Source organism: Pelodiscus sinensis, chromosome 31, assembly GCF_052426305.1.
Source record: "Pelodiscus sinensis isolate ZL-2025 chromosome 31, ASM5242630v1, whole genome shotgun sequence".
Lineage (NCBI taxonomy): Eukaryota > Metazoa > Chordata > Testudines > Trionychidae > Pelodiscus > Pelodiscus sinensis.
This window is the reverse complement of record NC_143082.1, coordinates 11,788,534-11,806,322: the sequence shown is the minus strand read 5'-3', so window position 1 is coordinate 11,806,322 and position 17,789 is coordinate 11,788,534. Positions and strand designations below refer to the sequence as shown.

General features: G+C 64.7%; 1 protein-coding gene across 2 annotated transcripts; it reads right to left on the bottom strand.

Annotated features, from left to right (window-relative positions):
* Positions 1 to 5,868: 5,868 nt before the first annotated feature.
* On the bottom strand, positions 5,869 to 17,184 carry TROAP (trophinin associated protein). 2 transcript variants are annotated; one of them, XM_075901969.2, is made up of 17 exons: positions 17,063 to 17,184; positions 15,857 to 16,138; positions 14,006 to 14,216; positions 13,202 to 13,365; positions 12,985 to 13,084; positions 12,618 to 12,736; positions 11,650 to 11,822; positions 11,220 to 11,266; positions 10,595 to 10,752; positions 10,179 to 10,272; positions 9,956 to 10,068; positions 9,474 to 9,563; positions 9,191 to 9,265; positions 8,735 to 8,842; positions 8,245 to 8,584; positions 7,404 to 7,615; positions 5,869 to 6,823 (listed from the first exon to the last, which is right to left on the bottom strand). In XM_075901969.2, the coding sequence occupies exons 2-17, from the start codon at positions 16,085 to 16,087 to the stop codon at positions 6,734 to 6,736; spliced, it is 2,325 nt and encodes a 774-aa protein (XP_075758084.2). In that variant the 5' UTR covers positions 16,088 to 16,138; positions 17,063 to 17,184; the 3' UTR covers positions 5,869 to 6,733. The 2 variants fall into 2 exon arrangements, with proteins under 2 accessions (XP_075758084.2, XP_075758085.2); XM_075901970.2 differs by lacking the exon at positions 5,869 to 6,823 and having other exon boundaries at positions 7,431 to 7,641.
* Positions 17,185 to 17,789: the final 605 nt, after the last annotated feature.

Sequence of the window (17,789 nt, the reverse complement as noted above, 5' to 3'; positions counted from 1 at the left end):
CACCGCCGTCCCCCAGCACCTCTCACTGCACCACAGCCCCACACCGCCGTCCCCCAGCACCTCTCACTGCACCACTGCCCCACACCGCAGTCCCCCAGCACCTCTCACTGCACCACAGCCCCACACCGCCGTCCCCCAGCACCTCTCACTGCACCACAGCCCCACAGCCCTGCACCGCCATCCCTCAGCACCTCTCACTGCACCACAGCCCCACACCGCCGTCCCCCAGCACCTCTCACTGCACCACAGCCCCACACCGCTGTCCCCCAGCACCTCTCACTGCACCACAGCCCCACACCGCCATCCCTCAGCACCTCTCACTGCACCACAGCCCCACACTGCCATCCCCCAGCACCTCTCACTGCACCACAGCCCCACACCGCCGTCCCCCAGCACCTCTCACTGCACCACAGCCCCACACCGCCGTCCCCCAGCACCTCCCACTGCACCACAGCCCCACAGCCCCACACCGCCGTCCCCCAGCACCTCTCACTGCACCACAGCCGCACAGCCCCACACCGCCGTCCCCCAGCACCTCTCACTGCACCACAGCACCACAGCCCTGCACCGCCATCCCCCAGCACCTCTCACTGCACCACAGCCCCACACCGCCGTCCCCCCGCACCTCCCACTGCACCACAGCCCCACACCGCCATCCCCCAGCACCTCTCACTGCACCACAGCCCTGCACCGCCATCCCTCAGCACCTCTCACTGCACCACAGCCCCACACCGCCGTCCCCCAGCACCTCTCACTGCACCACAGCCCCACACCGCCATCCCCCAGCACCTCTCACTGCACCACAGCCCCACACCGCCGTCCACCAGCACCTCTCACTGCACCACAGCCCCACAGCCCTGCACCGCCATCCCACAGCACCTCTCACTGCACCACAGCCCCACAACGCCGTCCCCCAGCACCTCCCACTGCACCACAGCCCCACACCGCCGTCCCCCAGCACCTCCCACTGCACCACAGCCCCACACCGCCGTCCCCCAGCACCTCCCACTGCACCACAGCCCCACAGCGCCGTCCCCCAGCACCTCTCACTGCACCACAGCCCTGCACCGCCATCCCTCAGCACCTCTCACTGCACCACAGCCCCACACCGCCGTCCCCCAGCACCTCTCACTGCACCACAGCCCCACACCGCCATCCCCCAGCACCTCTCACTGCACCACAGCCCCACACCGCCGTCCCCCAGCACCTCTCACTGCACCACAGCCCCACAGCCCTGCACCGCCATCCCCCAGCACCTCTCACTGCACCACAGCCCCACAGTGCCGTCCCCCAGCACCTCTCACTGCACCACAGCCCCACAGCCCTGCACCGCCATCCCTCAGCACCTCTCACTGCACCACAGCCCCACACCGCCGTCCCCCAGCACCTCTCACTGCACCACAGCCCCACACCGCCATCCCCCAGCACCTCTCACTGCACCACAGCCCCACACCGCCATCCCCCAGCACCTCTCACTGCACCACAGCCCCACAGCCCTGCACCGCCATCCCCCAGCAGCTCTCACTGCACCACAGCCCCACACCGCCATCCCCCAGCACCTCTCACTGCACCACAGCCCCACACCGCCGTCCCCCAGCACCTCTCACTGCACCACAGCCCCACACCGCCGTCCCCCAGCACCTCCCACTGCACCACAGCCCCACACCGCCGTCCCCCAGCACCTCCCGCTGCACCACAGCCCCACACCGCCGTCCCCCTGCACCTCCCGCTGCACCACAGCCCCACACCGCCGTCCCCCAGCACCTCCCGCTGCACCACAGCCCCACACCGCCGTCCCCCAGCACCTCCCACTGCACCACAGCCCCACACCGCCGTCCCCCAGCACCTCTCACTGCACCACAGCCCCACACCGCCGTCCCCCAGCACCTCCCACTGCACCACAGCCCCACACCGCCGTCCCCCTGCACCTCTCACTGCACCACAGCCCCACACCGCCATCCCCCTGCACCTCTCACTGCACCACAGCCCCACACCGCCGTCCCCCAGCACCTCTCACTGCACCACAGCCCCACACCGCCGTCCCCCAGCACCTCTCACTGCACCACAGCCCCACACCGCCGTCCCCCAGCACCTCTCACTGCACCACAGCCCCACACCGCCGTCCCCCAGCACTTCTCACTGCACCACAGCCCCACACTGCCATCCCCCAGCACCTCTCACTACACCAGCCCCCCGTGCACTCCAGCCCCACACTGCCGTCCCCCCTGCATTACCACAGCTCTAACATACACATACCACATCCCCGTCTGATCCTCCCAGACACTCACAGGACCACCGCCCCCCATTGCCACCCCACACCTGCTCTCCCAATCCTCCCCACACACATCCACCATCGAACCACCAGGCCCAGCCTCCCTCCCTGTCCCTGGAAGTGGGTCCTGGCGGGCCTTTTGCACCCCGTGCGTGCCACAGATGTGTGCGCAACACGTGTTTTTTCACACATCTCCAGGCATGTGTCCCAGCACACACACAGATGTCCACACAGGGATACGTGTATGCTCGTGTCTGTGCGTGCACATTTGTGCACGTGCAAGTATCTTTGCACGTGGATGGCGCGTTCTCCAACTCCACTCCATCTTCCCCCCATCCCAACAACCCCCATTTGTATCCTCAGCTCTCCTTCCCGTGCTCCCCATCCGGCCCCGGGTCTCTTGCACATTCAGTAAGGCCACCCCCTGGTGGAAGCTGCACCCCACTGCAGCACCCCGTGCCCTGGGGCACCATTCTACACACACCCCCAGGCCTGCCCCCATCGCCCTGCCCCCATTGCTCACAGGTCCCAGGAGGAATTGTACAGTGGCCTGAGTGTTCTGTCCAGATGAACAAACGCTGTAGCGGGTGCCGGGGACTTCACCGCGATCACCCTGCCCGGCTCCGGGCCCCAGGGGCCCCGCACACCCGTGTCTCCGATCGTCAGGCTCTGTGTTTGGTCTGCCATTAAAGTACTCTGGTTCCGGGCCCGCCCTTGGAGGAGTTTTCTCTAGTGCATAGAGAGTGCACAGGGCTCCCCCTCCCCATGCCTGATCTGCAGCCACCTCTGGGGTGGGGCCCGGCCGCGGGCTAACAGCCGCCTCGCAGTGCTGCCCAGGAGTTCCGGCCTGGAAGCAGAGGAGAATTTCCAGAGCTGGGATCTGGCGGGGGCGCCGGGTCCCAGCCCCGCCCCTTGGAACCAGCTGGAGCACAGGACCCAGGACGGCGCTAAGAGAGTCCCAGACCAGGGCACCATTAACCCCTTCCTTGCTGCAGGCCTGTTCTCCCCTCGCCCAGTGGCATGTGACCAAACCTCTGCTCCAGGATCCTGGCTCCTTCCCCCTGCAAATGCTCATGGCCCCTCAATACCGCCCACCCCGAGAGGCAGCTACTTTAATGCCTCCCCTGCCAGCTCCAGCCAGGGGCTCTCCTGGCTTCTCTGTGTGCAGGGTGGGGATCCCCAGGGAACCAGGGTGCCCTACCTGCACCTCCCTGGCTGCTGAGGTATCCTCACCAAGGAGCAACACATGCGCTGGGAAGGGCACTGCTGCGGGGAAGCTCCCAGTGCTGGGTTCTCACCAGGGCACCGTGCTCAGGGCAATCACAGCTGTAGGAAATCTGTTCCCATCCCCCTCTCACTCCAGCTTCTTGGCTTGGCCAGTTAGTGCTCGTTAACCACACCGGTCCGTGCAACGGTGCGAGCGTGGCTCTGCACGTGGGCTGGTGGTGGTGCATCCCCGTGCAGGGCTCGCTCGCCCAGGTTGGGGAGTGGCAGCTGCCTTGCACGGGGATGGGCGTGTGTTTCACCAGGATGTTCTACACAAAATCCCCTCCATACCTCTCTTGAGCCCCACCCCTCCGCTAGATTAAGGGAAAGCCATGGGGAGGGGCTTTGATAACAGAGAGAGGAGAGGCGCAGATTCAGGGGGTGCATGACTCTCCCCAGCCCCCCCACCACACACACAGACCCCCCCCATTTTGCACTCCCAGCGCCCCCGAGCTCTGAGCCCCATCCTCCTCCTACCCCCCCGCTGCCAGCTGCCCAAAGAGAGACAAAGCAACCTCCCCCCCCCGCCACCCAGCCCAGTGGTGCAGCCCCTCTCCCCCTCCCACTCCTGCTAGGAGATTTCAGGTCCTGCACTAGTAGCTGGCCCTTGGGCGTGCCTACCCTGTGCGGGGGGGGGGGGGGGGGGGACTGCGTGGCCATGTCCCAGCCTGCACTGCACCCTGCATGCACACGCTTGTTTGCATGTACATAGCATGACCTGGAATTCTGTACCGCTCCCAGCCCTGCCTTTGCACACATACAATGCGCCCCAAGCAGCCTCCAAGCCGGCCCCAGCAGCCTCCAAGCCGGCCCCAGAAGCCACAACAGCCCCCTGCAGGCATTTCTGTGGGTCTGTGCCCCAGAGGGACGTGCCTGCCCCTCCCATGGCTGCAGCACAGCCCATGCCAGGAAGGCCCCGCTAGCTCTGCCCTGCCTGCAGCCCTCCAGGGGCCTCTGTGTGGTGATGCTCTGGTGGGTGCACACACGTGTGCCGCAGGGAGGCCTTGTGCACACACAAGCCCCGTGCCAGCCCCCTCCCGTGTGCCTGCACCGCAGCCTTGCTGGCTGGCCCTGTCACAGCGCTGATGGCTGCCGAGCAGAGCCGGCCTATAATGAGCACTGGGAGGCTGGTAATTGGCAGATGGGGCTGGGAACGCAGCGTGGCCCAGGGCCCTGTAAGGCCCCACTGCCCCCGCCGGGCCAGCCGCCCGCCAGGAGTTCACTCATCCGCTGCAGCATTGGGGGGCGGAGGGGGGGGCTGAGAGATTCCCCCTCTGCTGTCAGCTTGTCTTGTCATGGCTGGTCCCCCTCCCCTGGGACTGCTGGCACCTGGGGGAGAGGAGGCAGAATAGATCGGGGGGAGGGGGTGCAGGGGTGCTCGCCCAGCGCGGCTGATACTGGGGTAGGGCTGCTCTCTGTGCTGCATCCATACAGCTGCAGTGCACACAGGTCAGGGGCACCTGCAGTCGCCCAGCCCCTCCCCCCCATGCACTCCGGGGTCACCCCAGGCTGCTTCAGAGACTCTCTGCAACATCCTTCCCCCCACCCCACCAGGGACCACGTGGCCCCCAGGGGCCTGTTTCACCTCAGCTCTGGGGAAGCTGCACCCAGCCCCCCCCCCCCCCCCGTGAATCTGGGCTCTTGCGCCCCTCCTGTGGGGACAGGACACAGGGTGGCAAAGCTCCGATAGGCCCAACCCCGCAGCAAGCAGGCACCAGCAGCGCCTAGGGCCCCTGAGCCTGCATGCCCTCTTCAAGGAATTCAGGGCCTCAGGTAAAAGATGCAGCCGGAGCCCAGCCCAGCCGGGCCCTCTGGCCCACACAGATGTATCACAGCTCAGCTATCATCTCATTCTGGTCTCAGACAAACCACTGCACTTCCCTGCCTCAGTTTCCCCTCTGGGCAGAGGGACGACGTGCACCCAGCTCCTGGCGCTGCGTGGGAGAACCCCGGCTCATTTTGCACCCTGGGGGCAGGGGCAGGATCCTCCCCATTTTAGAGCTAGGAAAAGTAAAGGCAGAGAGAGGCGGGGAGGGGACAGGAATTGAACACAGGAGTCCCAGGGCCTAGGTCACTCTCCTACCCCCTCCTCTGCAGCACAGAGGCAGGGCGCCACACGCAGCCTGGGCTCAGCATGGTGAGCTGAAGCCACTGCCAGCCACGGGGTGGCTGCCCTGCCATCCTGGCAGTAACTATGCCAGCTAGAGGCCTGGCTGGCTGGCCTGTGCTGCCACCCTGTGGCCAGGGACTGCTACAGCAGCCCCCTTCTACAGGGAATAGGGCCACAGCGAGGGGCTGCACCCAGAACGCAGCAGAGGGACCAGCTGTCATCTCACTTCCTTCTGCCTCAGCCCCTGCTTTCAGCAGCAGAATACTCCACCCCAGAAGCAGATGCTGCAGCCCCTTTGGCCCAAGGGCCAGTCTGGGCTCTGGCTACAAAGGCACTGGAAACATAAGGGATTTAGGTAGAGGGGACAGACACCCCGGGGGTCTCACCTAGCATGGCCCAGGCAGACCCCAGCCTGCAGCAAAAGGGAGCAGGGAATGGGTGAATCCTGCCCCTGCTGCTCCCAGGGGAATGCCAGAGATTGCTCAGGGTCCTGCTGCAGGCTGTTCCACAGGTTAGTGCTTCTGCAAGGGGGTAGGACTGCAACAGACCAAGAATGTAGAGCTTGGGCCATACCAAACCTACCGCCGTATCCAGTGCATGGCTGTGCACCAGGAGACCCTACAATAACTGCCTTATGTAAACAAGACTTTATTATGGTCCCTAAGTAACAGAGACAGCTCGTCATTAAAAACACTTTGCTGCTTCCCAGCCCACGAGGCGGTTAATAAATAGAGAGAGGGACCAAGGAGGGCTGGGCAGAGGAAGGTGCTGCAGATGACAGTGAAATGCCCACTCCAATCGCACAGGATGGTGGAGAGTCCCAGAGATCCAGGCACCGGGTGAGGACGGGCGACAGGGCAGGCTCCAGGTTAGTTAGAGGCTGGTGGCTCCAGGCCCAGGCTGACTTGAGAGCAGCGCCAAGGGGCTGTGTAAGCTTCCTCCTGTACCAGCACGGCCCCGCAACAGAACAGGAGGGGCCTGCCTGACCCAGCCCTCGGCAGCTGACCCGGGCAGGAGGCAGGCCAGGCCACGGCGAGCCTGGCCACGGGTGGGTGTCCGTTCTGAGTAGGTCTAGTCCCACGCCGTCATCTCAAGGGCTGCTGAGGCAGGGCTGCCTGTAGCGAGCTCCCGGCTTCCTGCAGGCTGCCCCCCGGCTCCGGGATGGGGATAAAGTACTGCAGGGGAGAGGGAGGGAGACAGGGCTGGGGGCTCCCCTTGTGACACGCTGCCTTCCCAAGCGCACAGCCGGGAAGCCAGGAGTTCTGCTGTCCCGGGCTCTGCCCTGCCACTAGAACCCACGCCAGGGTGGCCTGGAAGCAGCGCGGCTGCTCTGGAGAGTCCAGCGCTGCCCAGCAGAGTAGCCCCAGCCAGGTTTGCCTACTGGGGTGGTGCACTTCCTCACATGGCTCAGTGCACAAAATGTATTCCACACATGGCTGGAAGGTGAGAGGGATCATTGCTCCACAGTCCCGGCTAATGCTGGGAATAGAGCCGGGCTCGCAGCATCCACCTCCCTAACCACTAGCTCCTCCTCCCACGGTCGGGGGCAGAATCCCGGAGCCCTGATCTGCAGCCCCTCTCCCCCCCAAAAAAGGCTCCCTAGACCCTCCTCCTCTCCCAGAGTCTGGGAGACCCCAGGAGTCCGGATTCAGCGTCCCTCCCCCACATCCGGCAAGCTTGGCCCCTCCCTCCCCAACGCAGGAGGCCACAGGGAACCAAGGCTGGGGGGAGGGCCCCCCCAGTCCCCAGACTCACCATCGATTCCTGGGCCTTCAGCAGCCTGGCCATGGGGTCCGTGCAGCGGTGGGGGGCGCAGGGCTGGCTGCTGGGGGCCCGGCTCGTGTAGAAGGCGCACTCGTCGTCCAGGCAGGCCTCCTGGAAGCGCTGGGGGGCGCTGAGCAGTTCCTCCAGCCGCTGCTTCACCAGGGCCACGCTGGAGGGGGCTGCAGCTGGGGGAGCCCCGGCCCCTGCAGGTGGGAGCGTAAGGGTGGGTCTACACCCAGTTATTCCGGAATAACTAGGCCAGCGTCCACCCAGCCAGGCCGTTATTTCAAGAGAATCTCGAGCTAACGGACGGCGTATTCCGACTTCGGCAAGCCCCGTTGGACGAGGAATAACGCCTCTTCCCAAGTCGCTATTGGGAATAAGGTGCGGGGAGACCCCCCACTGCTGCTATTTCAAGTAGCCCCTCCCCACGGTCTCCCTGCTATTCCTCCTCAGGCTCACTGGGAGGCTTCCCTGCCATGTAGCCTGCGATTTCGGAATCACTATTCCAGAAGAGCCGATTCCAAAGTAACTGTGCAGTGTAGACGTAACCAGAGCGACCTGCCTGGGGCCTACTGTGCCCCCCGCCCCCACCCATGGTCTGGCCAGCCACAGGGGTTGCAGCACGGAGACCCGGCTCTGGGACAAGATCGTAGTCAGCACCCTCGAAAGGGGCGGGGGGGAAGGCCCAGGTCCCTCCCCCACCCTCTTGAGCCACCCAGCCCTCCCTAACCAGTGCGGACAGGAGCTGGCGCCCCCTAGAGGGGAAAGGCCCCCATCCCAGTCCCCCATCACTGAGGGCCCCCACAGGGCACCCAGGGCAACATCCTACCTGCCGTGCCCCTGCCGGCGGCGGGGGACTTCAGGGAGTGGATGAGGGGGCTGGAGCAGACGGGGCGCTGGGAGGAGAAGGTCAGTGTGGTGCCGGCAGCAGGGAAGCTGGCGGAGCTGGCCGGGGGCACTGCTCTGCTGGCAGGGTCTTGGCACGAAGAGGGGGAGGGGGGTTGCTGCTGCCCGGCCCCAGCTGCTGGCAGCGGCCGGGGGGGCCCGTGGGGCAGGGGGCTGGGCGACGGGGCGCAGGCAGCCAGCAGGCTGTGCAGCTCAGCCAGGCTGGAGTCGCCGGCCGCCCCCTCCACCTCCTTCTGCAGGAGCTGGGCCAGAAACTGGATGCGCTGCCAGGAGAGGAGAGGAGAGGAGAGTCAGCAGCCGACCCCTCAGCCCAGCCCCCCGAATATCACAGGCCTCTCGGGCCAGGCTGCCCCTTTGGAGACAGGGGGCTCCCTCCCCTCCCCTGCCTGCAGCCAGGAGCCCCCCCTCCTTACCTGCGCCTTGGTGGTTCCCTCAGCAGGCTGGGTGAGAGCTTTCCTCACCGATGCCTCCGCGGCCGCCTGGCTCTCCCCGTGCCCAAAGAGACGCACCACGATCTTCTCCTGGGGGAGGCACCGTTAGGGGCATGGGACCGGAGCCAGCAGGGAACCCAGGCAGGGGCCCCCCACTGATCTTCCCCACAGACGTTACAGGAGGTTCGATTCAAGCCCCTTTCCTGCTCTGCTGCACAGGGGGGAGGTCTGGAGCTCAGCTGGGGTGGGGACCCCTGCAGGGGCTGATGCTACATCGGGCCTCACCCGCCTTGGGGCTCCACCACCCATGACACCGGTCAGGCCCCATTGCAGCTGCCTGCCCTCCCGGGGAGCAGCAAAGGAAGGGACTCCCCCCTCTGGGAACGGCCCCAGCTCAATAGAGTCTCCTCCCACCCTCCTCACCCCCACGGCACTCACCCAGGGCAGGGCCGACTCGTCGGGGTCAGAGCTTCCAGGCTGCGGGGAGAGGCCGCCGGCCCACCTGGCTGGGGTCTAGAGATGGGAACGTGGTGTCAGCACAGACTTGCCGCGGGACGTAGCCACCCCCGCACACCTGCGGCTGGGAACCAGCTTCTTCCGGGGCTCGGCTCCGGGGTGGGAAGGGCTGGCAGAGCCCGTCAGCAGCACACCCCTCAAGGTGGCAGGTCCCCAGCACCTGGGGCCCTTGAGCTGCCTCTGTTCCCGCCCCCACCCCACCCACCTGCAGAGCTCCCCGGGCCGAGCGCTTCTCCAGGGCCTCTCTGGAGCGAGGGAAGACGGGCAGGCGGCGGGAGGAGAAGCAAGCGCTGCGCTGCAAGGAGAGAGGGTTTCACAGGGATGGCACCCAGATGGGCCTGACCGGGGCTGCCAGCCCCCAGGGAACAGACCCTGCCTGGACTGGCTGCAGTGCAGATGCTCCAGAGTCCACCCTAGCATGTGGCCATGGCCCCCGGACAATGGTGCCTGAACAGGGCCTGGCCTGGCAGCCCCCTGCCTTGCAGACAGGGGGTGACACTGAGCAAGGCACTGTCCTGGCTCCCAGCCCCCCTCCCTCATCTCCAACCCCAGACATTGGGGGGGGGGGGGGGGGGGCGAGGGCCAGCGGAGCGGAGGGTGATGCTCTGACGGGTCAGGGCACCGGGGGCTGCAGACTGACCCCTCCCTGACAAGGGTCCCAGCCCCGCCCCACCCGAGTGTACGAACCAGGGACTGGGGCTGCGTGACGGGCACCCTCCTGGCGGAGCCAAAGGGCGAATCGCGTCTGCTCTCCGGGGTCCTGAGCCTGCCAACCCGGGGACCATCCGGGGCTTCGATACCTGCAGAGAAGAGGAGGGCAGTGAGCCCTGCCCAGCCCTGCAGGCGAGGCCCCACCTGGCCAGGCATAAGCAGCAACCTCCAGAGCCCAAGCCCAGACTCTCCCCGGTACCTTTAAGGCCCGGCACCGAGCGGCAGGACACGCGGCCGAAGTTTCCCTTCGGGGGGACGCTGACCCGGTTCCCCAGCAGCGAGGTCCTGCTGTCCTGAGGGGGAGGGGAGAGAAGGCAGCCTCAGCCTCCGCCGCTCTGCAGATGGCAAGGGCAGGGGCACACTGAGCCCAGCCCCTGGGGGTCAGTGCCAGGCAGCCCAAGGCCCCAGGGGCAGCAGCCAGAGCTGCACCCAGCCCCCGTCACTGCAGGGCTGACTGGGCCACAGTACCGCCGGTGGGGCCTGCCCCGCTGCCCAGCCCCCCAGCTTGGGATCACACAAAGCGCTGGGCAGGATCAGCTGCCCCCAAGGCTCCCGAGGGGAGACAGGAGCCTAGCAAGGACCAAGCCCCGGCTTTGAGACCCCTGCGCAGCTCACCGTGGGGCGCCCCCCGACCGAGGGCTGCACGTTCCGCAGCCCCTTCACCGGCACCCTGCGAGCCAGGCCGAAGCTCCCCGTGGGCTCCAGGGCGGCGTGGCTCAGCCCCACGTTGGAGAGGATGCTGGCCAGGGCAGCTGGGTCCGGCACAAACTGCTCTGCGGGGGTGGGGAGAGGAGACGACAGTCAGCAGCTGGCTCGGCAGGAGCCCATTGTCCTGACTCCGTGAAGTGGTTTCAACGTTTCCCGCGACGGAGCCGTTCGGCGCTGCGGGGGAGGGGGAGGGCACCCAACAGCGGAGCAGCGAAGACGCGCGACCGCGGCCGGCGAGACTGACAAGTCCGAGCTCTCGCGCCCCCGTACGAAGGAAGGTCCCGACAGCGGCTCTCGCTCAGCCGGGCTGCACGGACACGGACCGACAAATCCAACCCCGGTCACCAGCCATGGGGGGCAGGGGGGTGATGGGTCGAGTCTAGGGGGAGGGGCACCGCCAGGGAATTGCGGAGCCTGTGGAAATGCCCGGCACGGCTTTGCTCATAAGGCAAGAGGGAACTGTGCGGGGGGTGGTCTCCCCCAGCTCTGGAGCCAGGGTTCTAGTCCAGGCAAACGGGACACGGCCACTTACCGGTCTGTGACGCTCCCATGGGGTCCGTCCTCGGGGGTGAGCCGCCGCTGAAGGGAGAAAACCCACAAGGGCTGCTCATTCCCCCCTTCGCTGGCCAGCACGGGAAAGGGCTGCTTGTTTGCCACCCGAATCCCAGGGCTTTGCTTATGGCCTCCCACTCCCTTTGGGTCTGACCCCAGCAGGAGACTTGGGGGGGAAAGGAGAGAGGTGGATGCGTAGCGAGTTGGCCAGGTCTCAGCACACAGGGCCTGGTACGTACACAGCCAACCGTGACCCGCCTGCAGATGGGACTATGGCACAAAGCACCCAGGGGCAGCGCTAACGGCGACATGCCCTGGAAATGGCAGGCATGCGCACCCACACCCCCACTGCAATGGGTGATGAATGGTATGTTCCTCCCCCCTACCCATTAATGGTGCATTCCCATCACCTGTGGGCTGCGCTCTGGTGCCCCGTGGCTTTGCCATGGCTTGGGGATCCCGGCCTGCCATCGCTGGGCTGGTCCCCTGCTCCGGTTCGGCTCCCGGCTGGGTCACTCTGTGCTGCTGTGGCACTGGGATGCGGGCGCCCCCGACATGCCTCCTTCGCCCCTGCGCCCACCTTCTGTCACGCGGGGCGCCATTTGGGGATGGAAAATCCCATTTAAGCACTTGAAGGGGGGCAGGCAGGGAGCTGCTCCAGCGCGCCCCAAGCTGCCCCCCAACATGGATGGGAGCTGCTTCGGCTGGGCTAGAGAACCCCTCACCCTCCAGCCCAACCCCAGCTGTCCCCCACCCTCCAACCCCCTGAGCTGCACCCCAGCCGGGGGGAGGGGGAGGTAAGGGAGTTGCTCCAGTGGTGATAGCTTAGCGGGGCTGGAGCCGCTGGTTAAACTGGAATTAGTAAGCCTCCTGGGCAGCTTACTGGTTAACCATTCATGTCCCTAGCACCAAGAGAAGGCTAGTTCAAGGGGGGCAGGGCAGGCGTAAGGTTCCCACAGCTCCCTGCCCTCCCCCCACCCCAATCTGTAGAGACTGCGGCATCGGAGCCAGGCACCGCATCACCTGACACCCCCAGCCCCGGTGACCCACCCTTGGGGGCCGTGGAGCAGCGTGAACCAACTGCCGGGGTACAAAGGAGGCAGCCAGGCGAGGCAGGGACGTGGGCAGGTTCTCGCGGCAGGGAGCCAGCCTGGTGCTGTGCAAAGAGCTGGGGTCCCAAAGTGAGTCCCCTGCAGCCTTCCCAGCCATCAGTCCCAAGCTGGCTCCTGAAGCTCTGGAGGCCACTAGCCCCGCTAGCCAGAACCAGGCCCCAGTGCCAACCCAGGCGAGCAGCCCCTCCAAACCCAGGGCTCTAAGACAGCATCTGCAGCCCAGCCAGAGAGGGGGGCTGAAGCCAGCCCGCACAGACAGCACTCACCACGGACTGGGCACGGGGTGCCAGGTCCCTCAGCGCCACGGACAGAGTCTGGATCTGCTGAGGTTTAAGGAGCAGGCCACGGCGCTGGGTAGGGTCCTGCAGGGCTCGGCCAACTGCATCTAGGAGCCAGAGCACAGAGGGTGGGAGTCAGGCAGCCAGGAGGAAGTGGGGAGAAGGGGGGGCGGGAGAAGAGAGCTGAGAGCAGGCCAGAACTGATGCTACATTCATGATACCAAAGAGTCAGGATCAGCTCCTGCTTCCCTAACCCCTCCCCGGCTGGGGCCTGCACTGCGGGGTCACTGTCCTGGGAAGGCTGCTCCCCCATTGCGCCGTCCGTCGCAACCAGAGCCCCCAGCTGGGTCTGTACCTTTAGCTGCCACTCGGGAGTAGCAGGAGGCACGGGCTGGATTCAGGTCCAAGGCTGGGGTTCTCGAGGCCACGTACAGGGAGACGCTGCCGTGCACAGTCTGGGGGAAGAGAGACGCGATCAGCCAGCCCCAGACCGGCCCCTTAGCCAAGCCCTGCTGGGAGGAGGCTGCGAGTCAGAACTTCCCTGGGCCAGCAAAGCCATTTTACAGACTTACCCGTGTGTTTCCACTGGCATGGACCACATTTCCCTTGCCCCCCCTCGGAGGGGCTGAGCAAGCCAGGTTGGGTTTCCTGGCCACGCCCAGCATGCTGTTTGCCATCCTGGAGAGGTTGCTGGCCACAGCCACCGAGTCCGCCACAAAGCCCACGAGGCCAGCTTCTGCAAAGAGACCATGGGGGTCACGAGGCTGAACCGGACCAGTAAGCCCTACGTAGCTTTGCCCTCCACCCTGTGATGTAGGGTCTCTTTCATCCTGGAGGAGCCCAATGCTTAACAAGATCAGCCCACACTGAAATGCGGCTACCTCTGGGGCAGAGTGCAGCCATCCGTTCACAGCGCACAGCAACACGGCAGGACTAGACGCCAAAGGCAGCTGACACTGCAAGGCAACGAATGCAGTTACAGGACACGTGGCCCAGTGCTCAGTGAAGTGCCAGGGCTCCGGGCCCAGGCATTTGGGAAACGTGCCGTGGCATTGTCAGATGGCAGAGGCAGCCAGTCCCTGGGCTTTACCATTCCTCAGAAAGACGATACTCCAGCCGCACAGAACCCCCCAGCTACTGCGCTCATGTCCTAGCCCCTCATGGGAGACCAGGGCCAGGACTGGGCAGGGTACCAAGAGTTCCATGAGGTTGTCCCTCCAGGTCTCCCATCCACACCCCATCCAGACTTAATCCTGCTTAGCTTGGGAGAGGAGAGCCTCCCAGCAGAAGACCCTGTGTCAATAAATGAGCTGTCTCCCTGGGCCTGTGGGTAGAGGCTGGGGCTGCACCAGCAAGCGCCATCCCTGCCGCAGTACCTTTGCCACTGGAGCGGCTGCTGCTCCCTGGTGTTTTCTTCTGCGCTGCTGCCCACTGCTGAATCTCCTCCAGGGGGACTCTGCTCAGCAGACTGGGGGATCCCACCAGCAGCTCCGCGGCTGCAGCCACATCCGCGCAGGGCCCAACGGGGTGCTTGTCCCCTTTGCAGGTCGGGCTAAGGGCACAGGACTTCTTGCCGGCAGCCTTCCCCTGGGCAGGACAGAAAGACAATCACCCTGCAGCAAGGTACAGACACTTCCAGTGGCGTGGGAAACATGCCGCCCACCCAGCAAGCAAGGCCTACGAGATGCAGCCATGGCAAGAAGCAAGCCATGTACACCCCATCCCCCCAGGCACGTCCCCTACATGGCTCTACCCACCCAAGTGGTGCCTCCCACATGCGCAGAGGAGCTGCTGGAGCCTTTCACTGCCCGGCAGCCACCAGCTTGGATGTGGTGGCCCGTTCTTGGCAGTGTGGCGAGCCGGCCTGGGCTTTACCTGCTGCCACAAGCATAAGTAGGAAGAGGCACATCCCTATGGGGAAGGGGGAAACTGAGGCACTTAGAAAGGAAGCAACTTGCCTGACATCACAGAGTCACTGAGGTGGGAATGGAACCCAGGAGGCCGGATTCCCAGTGCCTGCCCTGAACACCACGCTCTCTGTCCTAAAGCCAAGTACAGACCCCAGGGGTTTGCCTCCCCCCCTCCTCTCCACACAACACCCTGTTCATTTCAACACAGATTGTAGTCCCATCTCTCTGACACTAGGAGCACTCCACCAGACCATCCATAGCCCTGAGGCTGTCAGGGCAACAGGGAAAAGTCACTCAAAGCTGCAGCACAACAAATGTGGGCTATTTTGTGCCATGGAGCCCAGCACCCCAGCAAGAGGGAGAAGAGGAGGGGCTTGGAACACCCTGACAGCTGATTGGTCTCATCTCTGCCAGAGGATCACAGCCAAAACACAATGATCCAAAGAGGGGACATCACAAAGAACACAGGACCAGCCAGACTCAGGTGCACCAGTTGGATTCTCTGCTAACAAGTGCCCCAAGGGGCATTTTAAGCTCTGATCAACAGCTAATGTGCTGGGCAGTTAACACTTCACTCTGCCCTTCCCTGGCACCAGAGTTTGGTCTGCCCCAGTTAAGAGGGGGGCTGTGACTCAGTGGTGGTAAGGAGGCACCAGAACCCGGTTTGGGAAGCCAGCATGTTGCAAGAGAGAAGAGGGTACCAGCTCCCACCCCCAAGCAGGATAAGTGTGCCTGAAGCCTAGATCCTCATTTGCCAGCCTGGCGGAGAGGCCCCTGCGGTATCTCAACCACGCCCTAAGTCTGTGTCTACACTGGCACCTTTTTCCGGAAATGCTTAAAACGGAACAGTTTTCCATTATAAGTATTTCCGGAAAAAGAGCGTCTACATTGGCAGGATGCTTTTCCGGAAAAGCCCTTTTTCCGGAAAAGCATCCGTGGCCAATGTAGACGCGCTTTTCTGGAAAAAAGCCCCGATCGTCATTTTCGCGATTGGGGCTTTTTTGCGGAAAAGACTACTGTGCTGTCTACCGGAAAAAGGACTTTTGCCGGAGCGGGAGCAGCATAGTTTTTCCGGAAAAGCAGCTGATTTCTTACAGTAAATCGTCACTGCTTTTCCGGAAATTCAAGGGGCCAGTATAGACAGCTCGCAGCTTATTCCGGAAAAGCGGCTGCTTTTCCGGAATAAGTGTCCCAGTGTAGACACAGCCTAGGTGTTTTCCCTTGATGCTATCCCCCAAGCATAGGGAGAGCCAACAACTTATGCTCTGCGGCTGGTCTACGGTAGGGCTCCAAACCTTCCCCCTCACCGCCATTCACCTTCTGGCTCTCCCAGGTCTGGTGCAGTTGCTGGAAGTCTGGGGGCAGGCGGCTTTTGGCTAGGACAGGGATCTTGCTGCAGCTCTGTGCACCTGACCCATCCCAGGCAGATGGTTCATTCTCCTTCCCTGGCTGTGGTCCGCTCCTGGCGGGGGAACAGCTGCCTGTCCACTTGCCCCGTGGTGGGCGGGCAAAGGAAACCGCTTCTGGACCCTTCCCAATCTGCGCCATTTCTGACAGCTGCACCACTCAGCACTGCAGCACCTTTCCTGGCATTTGCACCTGGAGAAAGAGATGCTCCCAGGAGATGAATGGCCTTGCAATGCAACCAGAGTGCGTCACCACCTCCCCACCAGGCCAGAGGAGACCCCTTCGCAGGTTCTTCAAGTCAGGCCCCGTGGCTAGAGCTAGGCTGGCAGCAATAACCAGCGCGGAGTCCCTCCGGAGCTGGCTGGGGGACTGGCTACAGCCCAAAGCAAGGAGCCTGCATTTAACACTGCAGCACAGAGCCCGGATCGCTGGGCCAGCCAGGGAGCGACAGTAGTGAAGGTTCGGCATCAGTCCCTGGCTCTCTCCCTGGCATTTAACGCCACAGCCCCTAGGGGAGACTCCCCCACTCCCCAAGGAGCAAGGCCAACAAGGTCCTGGAGTCTGCACCCCCTCGCGATCTCCGCCGCCCCCCAGCCCGCTCTGTACTGCCCATGACTGCCCACAGCCTTTTCAGCACCCCCCCCCCTCCACTGGGCCCCAGGGACCCACCTGATGAGCCACAGCCTGGAGACACACCCAACCCCAGGGCTGTCAGGGAGCTCAGCAGCACCCCGCCCCACAGGGGCCCCCCAACCCCTACAGACCCCCCAACACCCACACATCCTCCCCGGGGTGCGTGCCCCACCATCCCCCCAAAATCCTAGCCCATCACCCATAGGAGCACCCCCCCGGGGCCCCCCCTACACCCACACACCCTCCCCGGGGTGCGCACCCCATCAAGCCCCCCCAAATCCTAGCCCATCACCCATAGGAGCACCCCCCCGGAGCCCCCCCTACACCCACACACCCTCCCCGGGGTGCGCACCCCATCAAGCCCCCCCAAAATCCTAGCCCATCACCCATAGGAGCACCCCCTCTGCCCCCCCCGGGCCCCCCCAGCCAGGGACCCCTCGGATACCCTCGCGCTCCCCCATTCATAAGCTCGCCCGCCCCCACCTGGGCTCAGTCGCATCCGCTCCGCTCGGGGCCGGGTAAAGCCGCTCTGCGGGTCGCCGCCGGTTTGTAAAACACCAAGGGCGCTGATTGGCCACCTTCCTCCAGCTGGAGGCGGAGTCGGCGGAGAGAGAGCCAATCGGGAGCAAGGGAGGCGGGGCCCGGGCGACAGCCGGAGCTGCGGGGACGGATTGGTCGGCGCTGTCCAAAGCCGCCGCCTGTCATCGCCCGTGTTGCCCTATCAGGCGCGGGGGAGGCGGGGCGCACTCGCCCAGCTGAAGTTGATGTCTCGCGAGATCTGAGCTGAAGGGAGTTATGGGGCGGGGGGGGGGTGAGGCTAGACCATAGAGACGTGCATGGGTAGAGCGGTGGGCTCATGGGCTGGGGGAGGGGGGAGTCCTCCGAGGGTGGGGGGGCTGAAGACAGGAGCTAAGCTGGGGGAATTCAGCCCCTCCCCTGAGGGCCCTGGATCATGCCCCCCCCCACCAGCTGGAGTCAGCCACAGGTGCCCCCCCCCCTCCGTGAGGGCTCCCCCTAGGCTACCACGTCAGACAGCAGCCACGTGCCACGTCATGCCGTGGTCCAAGGTCTTGCCAACCAGGCATCACTTTACTCAGCCCCACGAACAGCCCTCTGGCGCTGCTGTGTCCACAACTCCCTGTGTTCCTGCCTCCCTGGGCTGCAGGGTTACAGCTCCGCCCGGAAGTGGGGAGCTGGCCCAGGACGAGAG